General features: G+C 40.2%; 1 protein-coding gene across 9 annotated transcripts in view; it reads left to right on the plus strand.

The window, feature by feature from the left end:
* The window catches only part of Fhod3 (formin homology 2 domain containing 3), a 455934-nt gene that overhangs the window by 263705 nt on the left and 167994 nt on the right, over positions 1–24235 (plus strand). For all 9 annotated transcript variants that reach the window (XM_005372817.2, XM_005372818.2, XM_013510258.1 and 6 more), the window contains one exon: positions 2670–2764. In XM_005372817.2, the coding sequence (XP_005372874.1) occupies positions 2670–2764 (95 nt within the window). The remainder of the gene's footprint in view (positions 1–2669; positions 2765–24235) is intronic.

Raw genomic sequence — 24235 nt, forward strand, 5'->3', positions numbered from 1 at the left:
TTAGCAAATCAAACCCAGCAATGTATAAAAATAATGCATCATTCAGTATTTGAAATTCAGTCAGGATAACCTACTAGGTTAACAGTCTGAAGCACAACCATATACTTATAGCAGAAGAAGTATAAGAAGCATTTACCAAAATTCATTCATTCATGCTTGAAACACTTAGTGTACTGGACATTGGAGGAAACTTTCTTACCTTGGTAAAGGAATTTACAAAACCCTACATCTAACGTTGTAGTTAATGACAAAAGACTAGATGCCTTCCCTTCATACTGACAATAAGGCAGGGGTGACTACTGTCACCATGCCTGTGGAATACTATATAGAAAGTGTTAACCAGAACAATAAGGTGTGGTAGGGAGTGTGGGTTGAGAGGGAAGTACAACTGTCCTGTACTGGTTTACAGAATACATCATTGCCCTTGAAGGAAATGGAAGTAAATTGACAAAAGCAAAGTAAATAAAATGACCAGAATCTTGTAGAATTAATAAATTTAAGTTACATGATATAAATTCAACACAAAAATCATTTTTATTTCTATATACTGATAAACTGGAAATAGAAACATTTTAAAAGTTCCATTTCCAGGGCTTGGCAAGCACGAGGTCATGAGTTTTATTCCCAGTACCAAAAAAATCCCCACCCCATTTCCAATACCTGCAAAGAACATGAAGCACTTATAAAGTTAGAAAACAAAATCATGCACTAGATATATATCTTACAGTTAAACTATAAAATGCTGATGAAAACAATCAGATCTAAATAGACATACACTGTAATAAGTTTATGGATTAGAAGACTCAATGTAATAAAGATGTCAGTTTTCCTAAAATTTACTGTGAACACAATCATAACATTTCTAGGAAGATTTTTTGTTGATTTAGACAGACTGCTTCTAGATTTCATATGAAAAGGCAAAAGAACAAGAAGAGTCAAAACAATTCTGCAAAGGAAGAATGAAATGGGAGGACTCCCACTGCGTCATTTCAAGATTTGTAATAAAGCGATGGTAATCTAGATAGTGTGATACTGGTAAAGGGATACAATGGAACAGAAATGGAATGGACCCTGACAAACACAGCTGATGGGTTTTTGGCTAATTTATAAAAGGGATAAAATAGAAGAAATGGTCTCTTCAATGAAGGAGAGTAGATGAGTTGGCCATATATATATGACCTCAGTCTAAACTCACACTTTGTACACAGATTATCTCAAATTTGGTCACATAGCCAAATAGTAAAAAGTGTACCTATGAAAGTTTTAGAAGAAAACACAGGAGAAAATTTTGATGACATTGAATTAAGCATAGTTCTTCTGCCCATCTCATCACCAACTGCTGAGTAAGAATAGCTATGAAGGCTCCTCACCAGATTGGTGTCTCTGAGACTTGCTTAGCATTTGCTTCTGTCCCATGCATGACTGACGTTTGACCTCAGTATGGTGGTTTGTCTGACTAACATTGGCCAAGTGTCTGCTCAGGCAAGTGTGTTTCCAGCTCAATCCCCAAAACACCTCTGTAAGATACTCTAGTATAACTCAGTTTTTAGATCAAGACACTGGAGCACAATCAGTAAGTATGCCTCAAGTAAGTTCCATGAATAACACAACATGGAAGGCCACGGGCTATCTCTGTAGACCTGTGGTACTGCCCACCACCCCTTCTGACAGTCTCGGCCTTCTCCACCTTCTTCAGAATGCAAATGACTAAGTTCCATGACACATGTGGCCCAGACACGTGTGTTTTCAGGCATCTACTCACCCCCTCATTTGTGTGGTCTTTATGCTCTGGCCCACCTTCAGGGTAGTAGTGGGTATTTGCTGTTGAATCCTAGTGTGGTGTTAGACTCCCACTGGAGTCTATTTAGTGCCATCTTGTGCCTGGAGTAGGTTTTGCAGTAAGAACTGGTTCAGCATTAGGGATCCAGTACAAAAGATTATCCTTAAATTGTGGGATCATGAGTGATGTATTTTCATTTTACTCGTCTATATTTTACCAGTTTTCTAAAATTATATTGCTACTATTGCTACTCACAAAATATTGCCTAGAAATATCAAAGCTACACCAATTACTTATGGGTGAAATATGATTTAGGAGGTTAGGCATGATTTTAAAGAAGCCTATAATCTAGGGTCTGGTGACTTAAATACTTTTCTATTATCTACGATTCAGATTTTGATGGTAATGGATCTGAGAAACTAAATTACCATTTGTTTAAGTAGTATGGCATATATTTCCTTTTTAGGAGAATAATGATAATATGTGGTAACTACATTTTCTTAAACTAAGGTTTTAATATTTGATGTATGACAATTTTTTTGTAATTTTAATCATTTTTAAATCAGAAAATCTCTAAAGCAAACTACAAATTGTATTTACTTGTGTGTGTATCGATTCTCTAAAGGAACAACATTGTACTGGCTCAGGATGGTCCCATAGAATCGGGTACCTGCTCACCGCAGACTGATACCCCTGCTTCTTTTGGTGTGGTCAACACTTTCTGAAATGAGATTTAGCTCGTTTCAGAGCTCAGTGCTTATGTTCAAATCTGGTTCCTAATGCTCTGTGTACTTAAAAGTTTGAAAAGTTCAATTGACATAAGGACCATTGAAGATTGTATTTATATATTAATCCATGATGTCTTCTTGCTTGTTTTTCTCTTCTGTAGCTTTGGGCCAGATTATGTTGTATGTGGATGGAATGAATGGAGTAATTAACCACAATGAGACCATTCAGTGGCTGTATACACTCATTGGGTCAAAGGTAAGAGGAAATTACAGTTGGATGTTTGGTTTCCTTTGCATATCATATGTCTTTTTGTTATCCTTTCTAACATACTTCACAGAAAAAAAATGTTCTATTCATCTTTATTCAAGTCCTATCTCATAAATTAGGACTTTATAGATTTTAAAGTATACTTACATGGCAAATAGCTTATGAAATTTTAGTGCATTTCTGGCTTTCTTGTCTTAAGCTGTAACTGAATGCCTTTGCACCTTTGCTTTTTGTTAAACATTATACCATAGATTTAGTGTCTGTGTACCCCCTAATTTCATGTCCATAGGTATTAAAGTACTTACATATTTGTATGTTGTACATCCTAGCATTCATACTTATAGATGTAGATGAAAGAATTTGAGATAGCCTTTCAAGTCTACCATTAATTGCAAAAGTAATCAACGTTTATTAAAGATACACCAGGCACCATGCTAATTGTTTTATAAGTATTATCTCATTTTAATCCTTATGAGGTCACTATCAGGTAAATAATGTTATACTCATTTCATAATTGAGGAAATTGTACAATCATACTTCTGTACTTGATTGCTTTGAGACTTACTGAATTTGGTACTCAGTTCATTTTGTCCCTGCCCTTGTTATTTGTTTGGTATGTGTCACACAAGCTAGAACTTGTCTGAGTCCAGTCCAAACAATTTGTTTTGGTGGTCATCATCTTGTTGCACCTCCTAGAACCAATGAACGAGGAGTACTGAGCTACCACTGCACTTGCTTATGAGAATCTAGTAATTTCTGCATGGATGTTGGCATGCATCCACCTAGGCATGGCCTTGGCCATGAGGTCCCCACACCCTGTGGAAGTGCTGCCAAGAAGCAGCTCCATATCATCCCTGGAGGTGTGCTAGAAGCTGGCCAAGGCTTTGGCATGGTCTTCCCTGCATCCAGGGGTGAGAGTGAGGATCCTTATGGACCTGGCTGGAGGGCAGTCTGGAAGAGTGTTAAGAAGGGGTCCTGTCCAGGGAAGGTGCACATACAGTGATGTTGTAGGGAGCAATGACAGTGGAGGTAGGGTGTCTCAAAGGAAACCAGAGGGCCCGCAGTATGTAAGTTGGGTAAGGAGGGTCTTGAGGGCCCGGATGTAGAATTTGCACCTGATTTAAATAACTCACAGAATGAACATAGCTTCCTGGGGTCCCAGCAGATCCTGTGGTCAGCCCAGGCCGTTCCCAGTCCCCATGTTTGCTGTCCACCTTGATTCAGGTGATCCTGCAAGACTGCTGTGTCCTAGCATTGAGTCACATCTCCAGCTCTCACTTTTTATCTTACTTGTTTCCAGTGGACTCTGTGGTCCTCAGGAATACCCATTTGTCTTTGGGACCAACATAGTTCTAGTCTTAGGCTGCATCTTCCTTCCAAGACTGACCAGACTTTCTTGCGGGGATTGTGCCCTTGCCTGGCAGGAGAACCTGTTCTCTGTGGGACAGCACCAGTGTGTGTCCCGGGGCCTTGGCTGCCCTTGTTCAGCAACTCAGGTTTTCTTTCCCAGTAGACCTGATGAGAGAATGTTTTCCCCTTTCACAGTGAAAGCATCTATGCTTTCCCTTAGGGGATTTGACAACCTTTCCTATTTTTATTTTTTCATTTTGGCTTTCTACAATCTTCTGTGGAAAATGGAAGTGACTCTATTTTGAAAGTGATGTAAGTAGGGTTAGAAGCAGAGCAAAAAGCGAGGCCGACTAGGCTGACTTAACCAGGCTGAAGGAAGGTTTATATCTGATGTCCTGTTTTAATGTTTTCTGTCTTTCCCTTGCCCCTCCCTAACTTTCACATGCACTGGGAAGCCCTTCCCTTACCATGGATCTCTGAATGATTTCATAGACCTTAAAATCTAGAGAGCTAGAAGGAGATTTTGCACTAAAAATGGGCTCTGGGTACCTATCACAGCTAAATTAAGCATTATTTATAGTCTTCCTATGGCCATGATAAAATATCAACAACCAGTCTTACTTCTAAAAAAAAATTACATGATTAAAATAAGACACTGAAGGGGCTGGGGATTTAGCTCAGTGGCACAGTGCCTGCCTGGCAAGCACAAGGTCGTGAGTTTGATTCCTGGTACCAGAAGAAAAACAAAAAAACCACACAAATAAAATAAGACACTGAGACTCTTAGCACAGTGCCAGAAAGGGAACAGAGTAACGGCAAGGTTAGGGTGGTGGGATAGGAGCAGGGAAGAGGGCCAGTGACCAGAGGGAGATGGGGAGCATGTTCCACAAGTCCATGTGCTGGAAACGAAGTCCCAGTGCTACACCTGGGAGATGTGCGGCCTTTAGGAAGTGTGCAGCAGCAAGGGCTCTGCCCTCATGAGTGGATTAATACCATTGCGAGAAGGGCTTGGGGGTGTGGATTCTCTCTCTTTTGCTTGTCCCCCATGGAAGGACACAGCCTTCCTCCCTTAGGAGGACCCAGGAACAAGGTGCCACCATGGAAGCAGCGGCTGGACTCTCACCAGCCGGCACCTTGATCTTGGACTCCCCAGCCTCCCAAGCTGTGAGAAATGAAGTTCCACTCTTTATAAATCACCCAGTCCCAGGACATGTGTTATGGCAACACAGATGGAGGAAGACACAGAAAAACACAAAAAAGAGAAGAGAGAGAATGGAAAGAAGTACAAGGAGAAGATCATGGGGGAGGAATAGGACAAAAAAGAGGAGAAAAGGAAACAGGTAACAGATGCATCTCTCAGCTCCACGTCTTTGGTGTTGCAACAGCCGCGTGTTGATTTTTCTTTGGACTCATTCTGCAAGGAAAATAAACAGTTGAAAAGGAGCACACTGAAAAACTCTTCTTTCATTTCTAAATAACATGGAGAAACCATAAAAACTTCAAAAAACAAACTGGGAGGAATGGTGCTTTCCCCAGATGGCACATGCAGTGTGCTTGGTCTCTGGCTATCTGGGTCCTCTGTCTGGGATTTGACTCCTCCCCAGCCACTGGGGTCATCAGCGCTAGACCAGTGTAGGTTTCTGTCTCCACCCATCACTTTCCCAGGAAGGTTCATAATAGTCGCTGTCTCTTGGTACTGTGAGGGCAGAAGAATAGAGTTAAGGGCTAGCCTGTGCCTTGGGCCTCATGAGGCTGTTAGAAAGGAAAACTGGCGATACCTGTAGCCTGTAGCTTGTGTACACCTGTGGTGCAGTCACTGTAATGTCAGGTGAGCCTGCAGGGCATGCTCATTCCCAGGCCACTGACTCAAAGTGGACGATAGCAGCTGCCAAGTTTATTTGCAGTGTAGACTAAAGAGATCGCCTCTTCTTTACAAAACCAGTCCAGTATCTGCTGGGACTCCTCCCTCAGCCCCATTTGGATTGAGAAGCTCTAGAAGGACAATGAATATGCTAACCTTACTAAGATCCTTAGATCCTGAGAATGGAAGCCTCGGTGCCCTCCCTAAACACACAGATTGGCAATACAACGGCACTGGTTTTCCAGGAATGCTGGGACCCTAGCATTTACTTTGGACAGAGTTAGATTCCTCTTAACATGAAATGTTTGCCTTGACATCCTACTATCCTTGTCTTAAGTGGTCACAGAGTTGATAAAGGAAGTATTAGGTCAGAAATTTTTTTTGTTCATTCTGTTTTCATAGTTCTTCATTTTCCTTCCATGAAAGGCAACAACACGATGTGATTTTGCAGGCTGCCAACAGGTCATTATGCAATGCATATTTGGAGATATTTGAGCTTCATAGCCAGAGGAGAAAGTGATGCATTTACAACCAAATAATGACTTTTTAAGAGAAATAAAAAGTGTTTTCAATAAAGTGTTTCTTTCTGTTTATAAGAGCCCATGTTTAGACACCCCAGTCAGAGGTAAGAGGCAGATGCCCATCCCATGACTTATCACAGGGTGAGGATTTTTTTTCTCTTTTCATACATCTGGAATTCTAGTTAGTTGAGGTAAGATGATTCAGTTTGTACAGCGTGGCCTTTTGTCACCCTAACACAGAGAATCTGTCTCTCTCTCCCGTTCTGGTCCGTGGAGAGACCCTAGGGGCTGTGTGACTAGCAAACCCTCACCTCCTTACCAGTTCTCCAGGGACACTCCTGACACTTGCCTGCTTATTTCTGCTTGTCCTGTGGAATCTCATTTTTCTAGCTGTGTCACAGGTTGCTGGTCCGAGGCCTTTGGTTTCCTTTGTACTTGTGTGAGGGTGGACGTGTTAGGGCCGGGGATTTACCTCAGTGGCATAGCGCCTGCCTGGCAAGCATGAGGTTGTGAGTTTGATTCCCAGTAAAAAAAAAGAGTGGACATGTTTTCCTGCTCCCGCATCACCTCAGCTACGAAACCAAAGTCAGGGAGCCCTGGCTTTGCTCTTCTTTCTCTCCCTCTGTCATTATCTTCGTCCCTCTGTCTGTCTCTTTCCCTCTCTCTTGGAATATGTCTGAAAGTCTCTCATTGGGAAGTAGGATGAAGGGAAGCAGCATGTATGTAGATGCGAACAGAGGCGGGGTATCGTGGTGGGGTGGTTGTGAGGTGATGGGGCCTGGGGAAGGGTTGCAGTGGAAACCAAATGATGGAAATATGGAGACAGCTTGAAGAATGGCTTCCTAGGACTGGATTGAAGAAAGGTGAAGGCAGGAATCAAGTGTGGGTTACAGTGTTGCTTCTGAGCAGCCATGCGTTCGGAAGTGCCTCTGGCAGGAGTGGAGAGGATGGGAATTGGGGTTTGTTTCCTGAAAACTGGTTTTGAGATGAAGGAAATGCCCCTGAGGAGAGTTAAGCAGGTACCTCCAAGGGGCCTAGCACTCCTTACACTCCAGGAAATGATGGCTGATTGACAAGTAGAGGTGATTCACTGAGTGCTTCGGTTTTACAGTCCTTAGTGTGTCGTTGCTGTGTGACCTACTCAGATGACCCACACATGGCTAAGGGAAAAACACTTTGAAGGTTGCATAAATAGAATCTTAGCCTTGAATAGATTGTAATGTCATGTTCAAGATCATGAGCCGCATTCCTGACACTTCGAAAGCTTTCCCCAGGAGGCCCAGCCCTATTTGACCCTGGGATTAGTGGGAAGCTCTCCTTATTGGGACAAATCTTCCTCTCTGCCATTAACCAAATGCTTGTACACTGCTTGCTGGAGTGACATGCTCTGACTTCCTGGGCAGGCTAAGCATTTAAAGGTGGTTATTCTGTAATTTTGTCCAAGCTATACTCTGTAATGACTATGAATGTCCTGGGGACATAATTTCCAATCCTCATGATGCTGATTACTGACTTCTGTAAGATGCTGTTCTCCCACAAATCCCACTGTTGCTTCATAAGCCCCTTTGGCAACAGCCTATGGTGCTGGCTCAAATAGAACTGGTAATGTACTAAACATATAGCCACCCCCCAAATACTCATCTGTGTTTGCTAGTTTCTTTTACTGGACATGTCTGTAAATGATTGTTTTATATCAAAATGCAGTACTTTGCATTTTTTTCCCTATTGATGAAACCAGAATTCCTGCCTCAAGATGATTATGAAGTTTGGTTTGACCATTCATCATATTAACTGTTACTGTTAGTTTTATTTAACATTGATTTAATAAGCAAAGCTTGTATATCATGGGCCAGATGTTGAGTTTGACAGAGATAGACAATAGCATAAACTAATGCAGTCTGTTGTTGAGAGAGACCACGCCCAGGGTATTTTAGGTCTGTTCTGGAGTCAATGGCAGCCACCTTATTCTAGGAGCCCTTAACCACATCTCTTTATGGGTTTGCAGGCCTTTGTGAAGTTAAAGCTTTGTGCATCTGGCAGTAAGTGTTTGAACTTTGGGGTCTAGCACACTTGTGTGGTCATTTGGGTGGATTACCTTTTCATCTGTTACACAGAGATAAGCTATGAAATGGGAATAATGTGCAAAACCCTGAGTTTTGTACCTGGCCCCAAAGTATCCAGTGTTGTTAGCCAACACTTCTTTTTCTCAGGAGTCCACCAACCTCTTAACTTAAAGATGTGCTCTGTCTGCTGTTTACCTCTCATCCTGGGACCAATGTGCCTGATACATTTGTTCAACACTTCTCCAGACCATTTTGTCAGTTATCAGTGTTGTGTAAGATATAATTTTTGGATGTTATCTATCAACCCCCCCCACCTGGGGTAGTTGCTGTTAGGTGTCACTATGAGAGAATTTCTTAGGTCTCATCTCTGCCCCTGACTTCTCCAGAAGTGTCAGGGATTCCCCTGGAAGCTGCCTGCAAAAGGATGCCAGTTTTCTTTATGTTTGTATTTCCCAGGGGTTTTGTGCTCTCATGGTAACCCATCCTTGGCCTTTATTACTTTTAATTAAAATTTGTTTTCAGATAGGGTCTTTCTATGTAGCTCAGGTTAGCCCTAACCTCACTGTGTAGCCAGACTGACCTCAAATTCACAATCCTCCTGTCTCAGCTTCCCGAGTGTTGGGATTATAGGCATATACCGCCACACCTGACAATCCTGTTCTCTGACAATTTGTTGAAACTCCTTTATAAGTTTTTCTTGCTGCTTTGGATGGTAGCTCCATCTTCTACCCCTGTCCTACTGGACTGTTGCCTTTTCTTGCTGGAAGGAAAATGGTTCCTCCTTAGACTTTAAACTACTTGGTTTCCCTGCAATTCCAGCCCCATGATGGGCTCAAACAGAGTCATGATTTTAATGATTATTTGGCTTTTTGTTATTATTAGTTGGAGAGTGATGTTTTTTATAGCTTTCTAAGTAGATGTCCAATTTTGAATATTACTTTTTAAAAGCCTTGAATTATATTTAATTATATTTATTACCATGAGATCTTCTTAGCCATTTAATTCTATACAGTCTAGCCAAAAAAAAAGAAAAAATGTTACCAGAGCATCAAATTCCTTGAATTGTACTATTGTCTAACATAAATTCTAGATATTGAGGCAGTATGGTACTGCACACTTTGATAGTGAAGCAGGAGGATTACAATGTCATTGTCAGCCTGGGAACTTAGCAAGACGTCTTAAAATGAAAAAGGAAGGGCTGAAGTTATTGCTCAGTTATAAACCACTTGCCTAGCACATAGATGGCTTTGGGTTCAATCCCCAGGGAAAAATCCTGGCTCTTAGCTTTTGTGTTTATACTTCCAAATTACTTGAATTAATATGTATTTAATTAATGAAAATTGATCTAGCACTATTTTTCCTAATGAAGTTAATGGTTAAGTGATTGAAGCAAAAACATGGCTGAAGTTAACTGGTATACTCTGGAAGTCTTGATACTAAAAGCATCAGTTTTAGAACTTTTACTGAGCTCTTTATGATTCTAAGAGCAATATATTCTCTTTATATAAAACTTCACAAGTACAAAAAAGTGAAAAACTACGTAGAAATGCTACCACATGAAGGTTATTAATTTTTGGTATACTACTGGTTTTTCTTATGTAGCAAACACTAAATGTAAGAATTTCTCTCTGTGTTCTTACAGTAAAATTATGTAAAAAATAATGAATAATATTTTGTCAGATGAATACTGTAATTCATTTGATTTTTTTCATATTGTTTAACAACAAAAGTGGTGTGATTCTGTGCTATATTTAAAGAGCCTTATTTTTAAAGTCATAAAATCTAATTAATGAAGTTGTATTGAAATTTTTTGCATATTCACAACATTTCCTGTAGTAAGATTTCTAAAACTTGTAAGGTTTTAATGGTATATCCTCATGCTTTTTGATGAAATATTGTAGATACAAAAAGGCAGCTTCCTTTTTCTGCTGTTTACTTGGCTGTGTATAGCCAGAAAACATATTCTATTCTGATTTCTTAGATTCCCCCATATGATGATAGTCTCCATGGGAGAAAAGGGCTCCAAAACAAGTTTTACTAGCTGTTGTGTTTGGAAGACATCAGAATGGGGACCATGACTCAGGCTAGGTCTTCAAGGGTATAGCCTGCGGAGCCCCACTGTCCAGGATGGGCATTTCTGTAGTACACTCAGTGGTGATTAGCTTCAGGGAGATGATTTGTGGTTCTTCAGTTCTCAAGAGGCTTCTTGATAAACCAGAATGGCAGCTTACTAATTTACATAGACACTGTTCCTGTGGAGGCAAGACATAGAAGGAGATGGACTTACTGGTATTTCTGCTGTCTGGCCAAGGGCTATCAGCTATGTTCTAGCAGCTACAGAAGGAAGAAATGAGTGGTTCTAACATACAAGGACATTTGGAACTGTGCAAAAACCTCCAGATAGCTGTAACTTTGTGCCCAATAGAGGAGTTTTATCCTCTTCTGGGAGAGATGAAGGAGGAGTTTCCCTGCAACCAGCTCCGGAATTACCCTGCAGGCTCTGGTTTCCCTTTGCCAGTGCTGATAACTCCTACCTCTGCGGATTCTACTGACTTCCACCCTCCAGCACCCACTTGCCAGTCCTTCTCTACCCACTCCAAGGAGACTCCAGTAAGGTGGCTGCCAAACTCTTCCAATTGCACGTTCACCACATCTGAGATTAGCTGCCATCCCCAGCGTGTCTCCAGGGCTGATTGTCTATCTAAGAGGGTTCTGTAACCTTGATTATTACTTGGAAAATAATAATTGTCACATTTCCCCAGTGCTTATGTTTTGCACCAGTGGGAACAATGGGAATCTATAAAGGACAGTGGAAAGAGTCAGATTGGTCTGTGTTTTTCTTTGACTTCTAGGAATAAGTTGTATGACATAGAATGTGAGATTTTACATCTAAAACCATGGATGCTTCTACCTGGAAAAGCACCCCATCTTGTTGATTTCTCTCAGCTAATATTTCATCTGGAAACACCATCAAGGTGTTCCTTAAGGCAGTGTTTTAGTGCAGCAGTTTTGTTATTCCTTTGTTAACAAATAATGGATTAGTGGTGCATTTTATCAACTTTCTTTTCATAATTACATTGAATATTCCAAGGGAAAGTTAGCAAAAGGAATGCTTTCTGGTTCTTTCCTATTCTTTTTAAAATTTAATTTTTAAAAATTTTTATATGTTTGCAATACCTGGTTACATTCATCATGGGGAATTGGTACATATACACCATATATCTTAATTCTTTTTTATCTCTCCTTTCCCCTCTCTCCATCCACTCACTTTTCTTTAACTAAAGCTTTAGCTAAGTCCCATAATTTTACTTTAACAAAAGAAAATGTTAATTTGTAGCGTTATTTATTTTGTTACTTACCTTAATTATTTTGGATTGTCTGTTCTGCCAGATTTCTTATTCACTAATTAGTAACTTTCTGGGCTCATACTTGGCTAATACACTGATCATAAATTTGAAAATTACATGAGTTATAAGCACCTGACCATTAGGCTCTGTAGCCAGAACACATAGATTAGTTGCAGATGACTTTGTGTCCTGGCAAATGTGCCAGCTGTGGTCATTGCACTGCCCCGTGGAAACCTCAAAGCTGAGGCCCAGAGGCCTGTACCAAGGAAATACATTTTGGCCTATGGTTTATTTTTTACAAGACCCATGTCATGTTGTAGACAGCCTGTTAGAAATTGGGAAAGGAGATAGTTGAAGCCTGAGATTTTTGTTGAGTTATTTGATTATTAGGTACAAAGGCTTTAAGGCCAAATCTAAATTGCTTCACCAGAAATTCTGAGTTTGAGTATATGGCATGGGATTAAGATATTTCATGTATCTTAAAAATATATATTTTAAGTTGCTAGAATTTTTTAATACCCTGTATAGTCTAAGGTTCTGGTAAACCTATAATCGGTGTAGCAAAGCCTTATAAATCAAGTTATCTTACCAGTTTCTAATTCAGTTCTAATAACCGACATCCATTTATATAACATGTATTTGTGCTGTTAGTTGAAAGTGAAACAAAATCAAGCATGATTTTCTAACCCCTTTTGTAATTTAAATCCTGTTTTCTTTTTATGGTTGTTGAATTTTTAGAAGAGGAGTTAGGAATTTGAAGGTTTTGGGGAAATACTTTTATTTCTGCTTAATGAACAGCATATTTCACCTGCTCAGTGTAGATCTTTTATTTCCCTAGGTACAGTAAAACATGAAGGGAGCTCCACTTTGTTTTAAGGACAAAAGTATTGGCAGACTGCCTTTTATTCCTTTCCTAAGCATCTGATGATTATATTTTATGTGAAACCCAGATACTTAATGGTCTGAAGGGTCTCACTCCACACTTGCCCTGTAGGTTAACCCAGAAAATAAAACAACCACAAAGCACTGTGTTGGCAGCATCCTGCTACTCCTCCCTCTGACCCAGCCTCCCTGGAATGGAGGTGACATGGGACCCCCCAGTTATTTGTGGAATATGGAGGCTCAGCCTGGCAGGAGTCCTTTCCTATGTCAATAGGCATCTCTGTTCCTCTGAAGCCTCATGGCCTTAACTTTATGCAGACAGTGCAAAATGATAGCTGCAAGAGAAAGTAAAGCTCAGCCCTGTTACCTCCAAAGTATTCTAAATTGTTATGAAATGTGCAGTAGTTCACAGCCATTACATGCTCCTCTCTTCTGAACTCTCCCATTACAAGGGGATTGTCTCAGATTCCTTTTATATACTGTGATGTAGCTGAGTATTTTAGAAAAACATAAAACACAATTTTTACTATAATGGGAAAGTTGAAATGAAATAATAATATTCCTTAAAATGTAAGTAAAATATAGGCAATGGCTCCTTGCCCACCGGTGTGGGTGCCAAGCTAAGCCCTGGAAAGCTTCGGGAACCTTAGTGAGCCACCCCTATCTCTCCCCAGCTGGCGTTGGGGTCAGGCTGAGCCCTGGACGGCTTCAGGAACCTGGGTGACCATGCCCCACCTCCCTACACACTTGTGGAGGCCAAGCTGAGCCCCAGACAGTTTTGGGACCCTTGGTGGGCCACCTCTGCCCCTCCCCCACTGGCATGGGAGCCAGGCTGAGCCCCGGAAAGTTTTGGGAACATTGGTAAACCACCCCCATCTCTCCCCCACAGGTGTGGGGGTCATGCTGAGCTCTGGACAGCTTCAGGAGCATCAGTGATCACACCCAACCACTCCCACACCATTGCAGGGGTGAGGCTGAGCTCTAGGGAAACTCCAGATCTTTAAAAATGACAAAATGAAGGAACAAAATGCAATCTCAGACTTCCACCCTACCCAAACAAGTCCAGGAAACATCAACATAGAAGAGCTTAGAAGTCATACACCTGAAATTTCTGAAATGATAGCAACTGAAGTAAAGAAACAACTCCATCAGGCTATAGAAGATATCAGATCAGAAATAATCTCTCAGGTTAAAAAAAAGAAATGACAACAATAATGAAAGAATTGCTCAGCACATCTACAGAAGATGTAGATTAAAAATTACAGGAGCATAGAAAAATGATGGAAACCTTGAATGAAAAATATAGGAAACAATTAGAATGCATGAAACAGATTCAAACAGATATTGAGGAAATTAAAAATTCCATTGAAAGCTGGCAAAACTGCTTGAATGAAGCTGAAGATAGACTTTCAGACCTTGAAGAAAGCATGGCAGCTAATGATCATGAAAGGAAGGATCTCTTAAAAATAACAAGGAACTAGAAAATAACAATTCAACAGCTACAAGATGATGCAAAGAAAAACAATATAAGATTAATAGGTGTAGATGAAACAGCAGGCATCAACACAAATGACATAAAATGACTATTTGCAGAAGTAATAGCAGAAAATTTCCCATGCGTGGAAAAAGAATCTGACATACAGAAAAGTGAGGTATATAGAACTCCAATTAGCCATAACCAAAATAGATCTACACCCAGACATATAATAATCAAGATCCCAGAAATTCAGCAAAACAAAAGAATATTAGAAGCTGTGAGAGAAAAGAAACATCACCTATAAAGGAAAGCACATCAGAATCATGGCAGATTTCTCAACACAAACCATCAGGTCAAGAAGAGCCTGGAGTGAAGTATTTCAAGTCCTAAAAGAAAACAACTGCTAACCCAACCTGATGTATCCTGCAAAACTATCCTTCAAAATTAATGGAGAAATAAAATATTTCCATGTTAAGGGACAACTGAAAAATTCATGAGTGCCAAATGAACCCTACAAAGAGTACTAAAAGATATTCTAAAAAGAGATAAAAAAAAGTAACCACAATTTCAAGAACAACAATAGAAAGGAGCCACCAAGCAGAGAAAGCAATTAGAGGGAAAAAGGAGGAACCATAGCAGGAAAATAACATGACAAAGACAAGCCAATACTTATTAGTTATAACCATCAGTCTAAACAGTCTGAGTTCACCAAACAAAAGAAGCAACCTGCCAGAGTGGATCAAGAAACAGAATTCAACAATGTGCTGTATACAAGAAACACATTTAACTCAAAAGGAAATTCATAGACTGAAAGTCAAAGGATGGAAAGCAATACTTCCTGTGACAGATGCCCAGAAGATGGAGGTAGCTATTCTGTTTGCAGACAATGTGAACTTTAAACCAAGAATGATCAAAAGAGATAAAGAAGTCACTACATACTTGTTAGGGGAAAACTGCAAGAGAAAGAGATAACAGTCATAAATATCTATGCAGCAAATACAGGAGCACCAAACTATATAAGACAAATGGTAACAGACATGTAAAATGAAATAAGTAGTAACACAGTCATAACAGGGGAATGTAACACCCCATTTTCACAAAGAGATAGATCAACTAGACAAAAAAATCAGCAAAGAAATAACAGAACTAAGCCAAACTTGTGAACAAATGGACTTGGTAGACCTTTACAGAGTGTTCCACCCAAGAACATCAGAGTACACATTCTTCTCAGCTACATATGGGATGTTCTCTACAATATACTATATACTAGCACATAGAACATGCTTAAGTAAATGCAAAGGAATTGAAATTATCCCATGCATACTATCTAACCATAGTGCAGTGAAATTAGAAATTAATGACAAAAGACGTCACAAAAACTCCATAAATACATGGAAATTAACTAACACCCTCCTCAAAAACCAATGGGTCATAGAAGAAATTAAACAATACTTAGAATCAAAAGAAAATGCAGACACAACCTACTGGAACCTGTGGGACTCAATGAAAGCAGTCCTCAGAGGGAAATTTATAGCAGTGAATTCCCACATCAGGAAAACAGAATGAGCACAAATAAACAATCTTATGCTGCACCTCAAGCTTCTAGAAAAAGAAGAGCAAGTCAAGCCTAAAGCCCAAAGAAGGCAGGAAAGTATAAAGATCAGGGTAGAAATTAACACAAAGGAGACTAAGAAAGCAGTACAAAGAATTAATGAATCAAAGAGTTGGTTCTTTGAAAGAATAAATAAAATTGATAAACCCCTAGCCAACCTTATCAAAAAAAGGAGAGAAAAAACACAAATTCATGCAATAAGGAATGAAAAGGATGAAATTACTACAGCTCCTCTAGAAATTCAGAAGCTCATCAATACCTACATTGAAAAACTTTATTCTCATTGGATGGAAAATACAGAGGAAATGGACAGATTCATAGATACACGTGAGTTACCAGAGATGAATGAAGACATAAAACTCCTGAATAACTCAATATCAGATAATAGAATTGAAAATGTAATAAAACACTTAGCAAGTCCTAAATCCTGGTATATTCACAGCTGAATTCTACAAAAAATTTAGAGAAATTTAAAGAAAGTCCTAGATCTTAATATATTCACAGCTGAATTCTCCAAAAATTTTAGAGAAGATTTAATGCCAATTCTTCTCAAACTCTTTAATGAGATTGAAAGGGAAGAAATTCTCTCTAACTCATTCCTAGAGGCAAGTATTACCCTGATAACAAAACCAGAGAAAGAAGGACCCAGCCAAAAAAGAGAACTACAGGCCAATCTCCTTAATGAATATAGATGCAAAAATTCTCAATAAAATACTAGCAAACAAAATGCAGCAAATCACCATGAAGATTATATATCCTGACCAAGTGGGATTCATCCCAGGAATACAGGATGGTTCAATATACACAAATCAATTAATGTAATACAACAGATCAATAGAACCAAAGACAAAAAAAAAATCGCATGATCATCTCAATAGATGCAGAAAAAGCTTTTGATAAACACTCACTCATGATAAAAACCCTACAGAAAATAGGAATAGACGGTCTTTACCTCACTCTGATAAAAACCATCTATGATAGGCCAACAGCCAACATCATACTTAATGGTCAAAAATCTGAAAGCTTTCACTTTAAAATCAGGAATAAGACAAGGATGTCCATTGTCACCACTCCTATTCAGTATAGTTCTGGAAATATTAGCCAGAGCAATTAGACAAGAGAGAGAAATAAAAGGAATAAAGATAGGAAAGGAAGAAGTGAGATTGTCATTATTTGCAGATGACATGATACTCTACGTAGAAGACCCCAAAAGTTCCACCAAAACACTTATAGACTTAATAACCAAATTCAGTAGCATAGTTGGGTACAATGTCAACCCTCAAAAATCGATAGCATTCCTGTACACAAACAACAAACGCACTGAGAGAAAAATTAGGGAAACCACACCTTTAATAATAGCATCTAAATAAAAAATGAAATACTTAAGAATCAATCTAACAAAGGAAGTAAAAAATCTATGCAGTGAAAATTACAGTACTGTGAAAAAAGAGATCAAAGAGGATTTCAGAAAATGGAAAGATATTCCTTGCTCATGGATAGGAAGAACCAACATTGTGAAAATGGCCATACTCCCAAAATTGTTGTACAGATTCAATGCAATCTCAATTAAAATACCATGAGTATATCTCACAGATCTAGAGGAAACATTCCTAAAATTCATCTGTAATCAGAAGAGGTCTAGAATATCAAAAGCAATTCTAGGAAACAAAGGCAAGGCCAGAGGCATCACAATCCCTGACTTGAAATTATATTACAAAGCTGCTGTAATAAAATCAGCATGATACTGGCAAAAAAGCAGACCTGAAGATCAAAGGACCAGATTAGAAGATGCAGACACAACTATGAACACACTCAGCCACCTTATCTTTGACAAAGGGGCCAAATATGTTCACTGGAAGAAAGATAGCCTCTTTAATAAATGATGCTGGAAAAACTGATGTTCCACATGCCAAAGACTAAAGCTAGACCCATGTCTATCTATCACCATGCACTAAACTAAAGTCAAAATGGATCAAAGATCTAAATATTAAAAGAGAAACACTAAATCTACTGGAAGGGAAAGTAGGTAGAAATCTTCAAGACATAGGGGTAAGCAGAGAGTTCATGAAGAAAAACCAAACTGCATGGGAAATACTTCAAAGAATCAACAAGTAGGATCTCATCTTACTGAAAAGTTTTTGCACATCAAAAGAAATCACCAACAGGGTGAAAAGAAAACCCACAAATTGGAAAAAAAATTTAGCCAACAGTCCCTCAGACAAAGGGCTTCTCTCTAGAACATATAAATAATTGAAACATCAAACTCCCGAAATTCAAAGACCCAATCCAAAAATGGGCATCTGGGGTGAATGCACTCTTCTCAGATTGAGAAATACAAATGGCAAATACATACATAAAAAATGTTCAACACCATTGGTTATTTGAGAAATGAAAATTAAAACAACAGAGATTCCACCTCACCCCAGAAAAAATGGCTAACTTCAAGAAATCAACCAATAACTAATGCTGGCGAGGGTATGGGGAAAAAGGAACCCTTCTCCACTGTTGGTGGGAGTGTGGATTGGTAAAACCACTGTGGAAATCAGTATTGAGATTCCTCACAAAACTAATATTGGAGGTGCCACTTAACCTAGCTATTCCCCTTCTGGGTATTTTCCAATAAGAATTAAAAACATCCTACCACACCAGTATATGTGCATCCATGTTTATAGCAGCGCAGTTTGTAATAGCTAAATCTTGGAAACAACCCAAATGCCCATCAACTGAGGTATGGGTAAAAAATATGCTGTATTTTTATACAATAGAGTATTATTCAGATATAAAAAAGATAAACTCGAGGCTTTTATAGAGACCAATACTCATAAATGAAATAAATCAGATCCACATGTGTAAACATTGTATTATCTCCCTAGTGTAAGAACCTGAAAGAGTAAATAAAACCCAAAATGCACAATAGATACTGTGAAAGGGAATGAAATTGCTCACAGGAAAGAACAACCGGGATGAGGGAAAGGAGGAAAAATAAAAAAGGGAAAAAATATATATGTATGTGTGTGTATGTAGAAGGATAGCTGGGATTATTGTACTGCTGATGTCTATTGGTTTATTGAAAGGAACATATTAATACTTAAATTTTTTGACCAATTTTGCATGCTTATATCTGATGATCTCAACAACTAATTTGAAGACAACAATATGCAATGTAACAAGCATTGGTGAATTCCTATCATCTTGTTTGGTGAAGCTCTGTATCATTTCTAATGTTGTTTTTCATTACTTTTATTCTCTTTAGTGGTTTGATCAATCTTTCATTCTTACATCTGGTAATCTGAACAGCTTTGTTGAAGATAACAATATGTTATATGGCAACCACTGTTAATTCCTATCATTTTGTTTTGAAACCCCTTATCATTTTTACTGTTTTTGCCTTGTTTTGTTTTTGTCTATGTTGTTGTTCTTTTATTGTTTTTTCTTATTGTCTTTATAATAAAAATAAATAAAATATAGGCAGCAAGGCCCAAAGGCAGAACCTAGAGCTCAGGTGCATTTCCTCAAAACTGAGGGAAGTGGGATTATTTCTGCAAGCAGGAGCAAAGGCTGTCACACAGCTCTGTGCTCCATGGGAACCAGCAAAGGCTGGCTGGATCCAGCTCTAATTTTCCCTGACTGCTGTCCTTGCTACAGGAGCTGTTATCAAGGAATGCTCTCTGCTGACATTTGCAAGCTAGGTGGGTCTGTGGCATGAGAAATGCTCTCAATCTGCACAGTGTGATAATAGTCTGGGGTCTCTTTCAGTAACTGGTTGGTCATTTCCTTGAAGTGGGGCTGTGGCTTCATTACCCCCTTTTAGTTTTTTTTTTTGTTTTTGTTTTTTTTTTTTTTTGGTTTTTCTCTGGTACCGGGAACCGAACTCACGACCTTGCACTTGCCAGACAGGCGCTTTGCCGCTGAGCTAAATCCCCAGCCCCATTACCCCCTTTTAGAACATCACTGGGTGCTGGGCATCTGGAAAGTGCTCCTGATATTGAAACTGGAAGCAGAGAATATTGGTTTGGGAGGGAAATGGGGTTAGTCAATCCACCCTATACAGGCTCTCTGAATTCCTTCTACAACTCAGCCATAGAAGGCAGCCAGGAAGAACCTCCAAGGATTGGGAATTTGCTCCTCCCACATTAGCCTGTTTGTCTTTGAGCCACTGATGCAGACTCCTTGTTTCCTGTAGCTCCATTTAATTGTTTTATGACTTCTGTGTCTTCCCCTAGCATCAAATGCTCTGAGAATGAGCATCAATTCTTTGAGCATTTACTGATTTTCTCTTGGTACTGGACTCATAGGCAGGTAGATGAGCCTGTAAGTCACTGCAGTGAAATCTTCCATTAGAATGTGAACGAGCACGAGGAGAAGGTGAAAATCAGATAAAGCAGGTTGGTGTGACACTTGGCTGATGTCTGAGAAGGCTTCATGTCAGAGCTGTGCAGTGATGTATGCTCTGGTGTCTGTGCAGCTTCGTCCCAGCCCTCCTCATTCACACAGCTTGCCCTTGTTGCTCCTCTTCGTCTGGCCCTCAGATCCTGCCCCTCCTACTCCATCACTGCCTTCCCAGGATTGCCTCTTTCAGAAGTAGTCTGGGGATCTTGACATCTCCTCCCATTCATATAAGTCTCAGATAAGCAGAAGGGGCACCAAGGGTGGATTGTTAAGAGCTTCGGGAAGAACAGCATGTTCAGACTTGGAGGGATGGGTATGTGACATCCACAGTGGCTGTTCCAAGGTTTGCAAGTCTTACAGATGCATGAGAACATAAAACTGAGCAATTTCTAGATGAATGAGGTTTGTTGTAAAATTATTTTGGAGCAATGTACTTTTATTACTTTCAAATCCATGTGCTATTTGCTATTAAGAAATTTCTGAAGAGAAGCCCCCTGGATGTATTTTGATGAGTAATTAGATATGTTTGCAATTAGTACCAAGCCTTTCCACACAATGAACATTCTGATGCTCCTCTTTCTAAAGCTTTTTCTCTAATGTTTGTTATTAATTTACATAGTAAGTCTTCCAAAAGTACATAAACCTAAACTTGGACTCAATAGAAGCCAAATTCATAGAAACCTAAAATTATGAATCATAAGCATTTGGGAATATTTTTTAAAGATAAAATTACAGTGCCAAAAGAGGTCCATAGAGAGTCTTTACAACAGAGGAGAAGACATGAATGGGCATGTTGAGACCAATAGAAAAGGAATACTTTGCTAGAAAAGTGGTTTCTTCATTAGAGAGCCTCCCAAGGAGCGGTGGTGATTCTGGGTCCCCAAGACTGTGTTGGATGTGCCCAAGGAATCTTTCTGTGCCCAAAGAGTCTTTCTGATGAGCAGAAAGGGGCCCCAGCTGAGACCAGCTAATAGGGGAGGTGGGGCTGGTCACAAGCCAGGTTCTTTCCCAGGAAGGCATTTAGAAAACTTAAACCACATAATAATAGTCCACCCACTAAGGAAGTTGCCAAGCCTGGACTTGCTAGGATTTTATTTACGTGAAGAAATTTCCCTAGCTCTGAATGTATAAAGCATAGCTCATTATGCCAGACCTTCCCCTTCTACCCCCAACTTTGTAGCTGTTAAGAAAATTCTCTGGAATTTAGTGTTTTGCTGGGCGGGAAGCAGGGGAGCAATTGTGGGACTTAAGTTATGAGAGTAGCAGCCCTCAAAGAGGTCAGAGCCCTCCAAAGCCCTCAGATTATTATGTGGGGAGGATATGGCCATGGAGATGGAAGCTCATGACACCGTTTGCCCTCCAACTAACTGTGGAGGGGTCTTGGCTTGGCCAGAGCTGTGGTGGGACAGGAAGTGGTCGCAGGGGCAGAAATGACTTGTTCCACACAAGATCCAGGGCAGTGGGTTGGAAGGAAAATCTTCAGTGAGGACACAGTGCCCTACCCTTCATACACAATATTGGTTGAGCAGCTCCTCCTGCATTGGATGAAATCATGTCTCTGTTACCACGTAGTTCCTGTTCTTAGTTGAAACCAGCAGAGAAACAAATGTGTAGCCAGTCCAACCACCATATCTTCACATTCTACACTGGGACGTCACCCAAAAATGGATCAGAAATATTTGGAAACAAACGTGTCTGTGCTAAACACGCAGTTTTTTTCTTGTCATTGTTCCCTAAACATTGCAGTAAATGATTATTAACATTGAATTTACATTGTGTTAGGTATTATTAGTAATTTAGAGATGATTCAAAGTATACTGGAGGCTGTGTGTGGTTATGTGTAAACACTATGCCGCCTTATTTAAGGGACTTGAGCATCCATGGCTTTTTATATCTGTGGAACCCATCCTGCATGGTACTGACTGTACAGCAATCTCAGGTCGTGACCAAGAGTGTGAAAAGAATGAAATAGTGATGTGACAGTGGCTGAGGGCTCCTTCAGATGAAGTAGTCAGGAAGGCATTTCCATGAGGGGGATTTCTTAGCCCTGACCTGTAAGGCAGAGAAGAACCAACGAAGAGGTCTTGAATCATGAATAAGCCATTGTACGTAGAAAGCACATTCATACAGCTGAGGATTCCCTGGTTGGAGGAGTGTGGAGAGAGCAGGAGGGTACAGTGGTCATTCTGGCTGCAGTATGGACTTGAAAGGTATAATGCAGGGGCACTAGGAGGCTGTTGTGGTGGCCCAAGTTGGAAAGGGATCTGGAGAGGAGAGGAGGTTCAGGACAGATCATGAAGGATGCTCTACAGTGCTGGGAGATGGGCTGGCTTTGAGTCAGGGCGAGAAAAACACAGGTGATTCTGTGTGCATTCACTGGAGGACTGTGACTTCCCTGAGGCGGAGCCTATGGAGGGAACAGGCCAGGCTATATGTGGTAGGTGGAGCAGAGGGCTCATGAATGAAAATTGAGAGTTCTGGCTTAACCACAGTGAATCTGCTGTGCCCATTTGCATCTTAGAGGGATTATATGACCGTACCACTCTTGGAACATTATATGACCATTTCACTCAAGAGTTTGGTGAGGTCTAAAAAACAAAATGTTGCATCTGGCCTTAGGTGGACATTAAAAACCCAGGGACTGGATAAACCTGCTCAGAGTATGTTCAGAAAGAGAATGAAAGATATCAGAGGCGGAAATTGAGACATTCTACACTGTGACTGATTACACTATTAGGTATGTTCAACCTATGGCCCACTATTTTAAAAAGTTATAATAAAAATATTTTAAAAGGAAGTTTTGATATATATATTAGCTATATTACATATTTTATATTTGGGCCAAGACAATTCCTCTTCATTAAAAAAAAAATTATGAGGGCTAAAAAACAGTGGGCTGCAGGTTCGACATGGCTGCAAGGAGTCAGTACAGTGAAGGGGTGGCCCCTCAGTAGATGACTAGTTGCCCTGACTGAGACGGGGAGAGCATTGTCTCTGGAGGAAGCAGTTAGTTGTGTGATGTGCTGCTGAGAGTTGAGATAAACGGGCATAGAGATGACCAGGTGACCGCTGGATCTGACAGTATAGAGGCCACTGTCAGCCTTGACAGGAGTAAATAGTGGTGCCAAGAGAAGTCTTATCAGATTGGGCTGGGAAATCAATGGGGAGTGGGGCTGGCAGCCTTAGCAACTCTTTGGGCAAGTTTTCCTATAAATAGGAGCTGAAAACCAGGGTTGAGAATTGACTAGAGAGAGACATGGGGTCCAGGAAAAGACAGGTAGTTTGCTAGAAGTATTATAGTAGAGGAAAGGACAAGGGGGTAGAAAAGTTGTATGATTTTGCAGAAGTGGCTTGGAGTTGGTGATGTCTGAGCTACTCTCCGTGGATTATTACAATGTAGTCCCTGGCTTGGGCTCCCCACAACTAACTAGTAAAGTCTATACTTTAGTGAGTAGATGCCTCCAAGAGGCCCTGGGTCTTCCTCTGGCTGCAGGACAAATTAAGAAGCTGGAGTTGATTCAACCACAGTATGGTGATGGAAGCTTGTGGGGGCAAGGGTCATGGATTGATTGACCTGCTCATTAACTGATGGATTTGTTAGGAGAGCAATCCTCTCCAAGCCCACTCTGGGCCAAGTACAGTCAAAGGTCATGGAGACGCAGTGCAGGTAAGCCTCCTCCTGTGGGCACCAACATGCCAACAGCTTGGGGTGGGATGGGCAGCCCAAAGAAAAATTGTAGTTTCCTAGATGCGTGACGTGAACCCATTATTGAGATATATTTGGTGTCTGAGTTCCTTGAGGAGGAGGTTCTTTGAGAAATCAGGGTCAAAGGAAGAGAGACTGTTGGTAAAGGGTTGCAGCAGCATCTCAAGGGAAGAGGCAACCAGTATGGACCTCCCAAGGTTCCCACAGCCCTACGGATTAGGAATTGGTTGCAATTTCCATTGAGAGGTGTC

The sequence above is a fragment of the Chinchilla lanigera genome, unplaced genomic scaffold (genome assembly GCF_000276665.1).
Source record: "Chinchilla lanigera isolate Chin_1 unplaced genomic scaffold, ChiLan1.0 scaffold00001, whole genome shotgun sequence".
Lineage (NCBI taxonomy): Eukaryota > Metazoa > Chordata > Mammalia > Rodentia > Chinchillidae > Chinchilla > Chinchilla lanigera.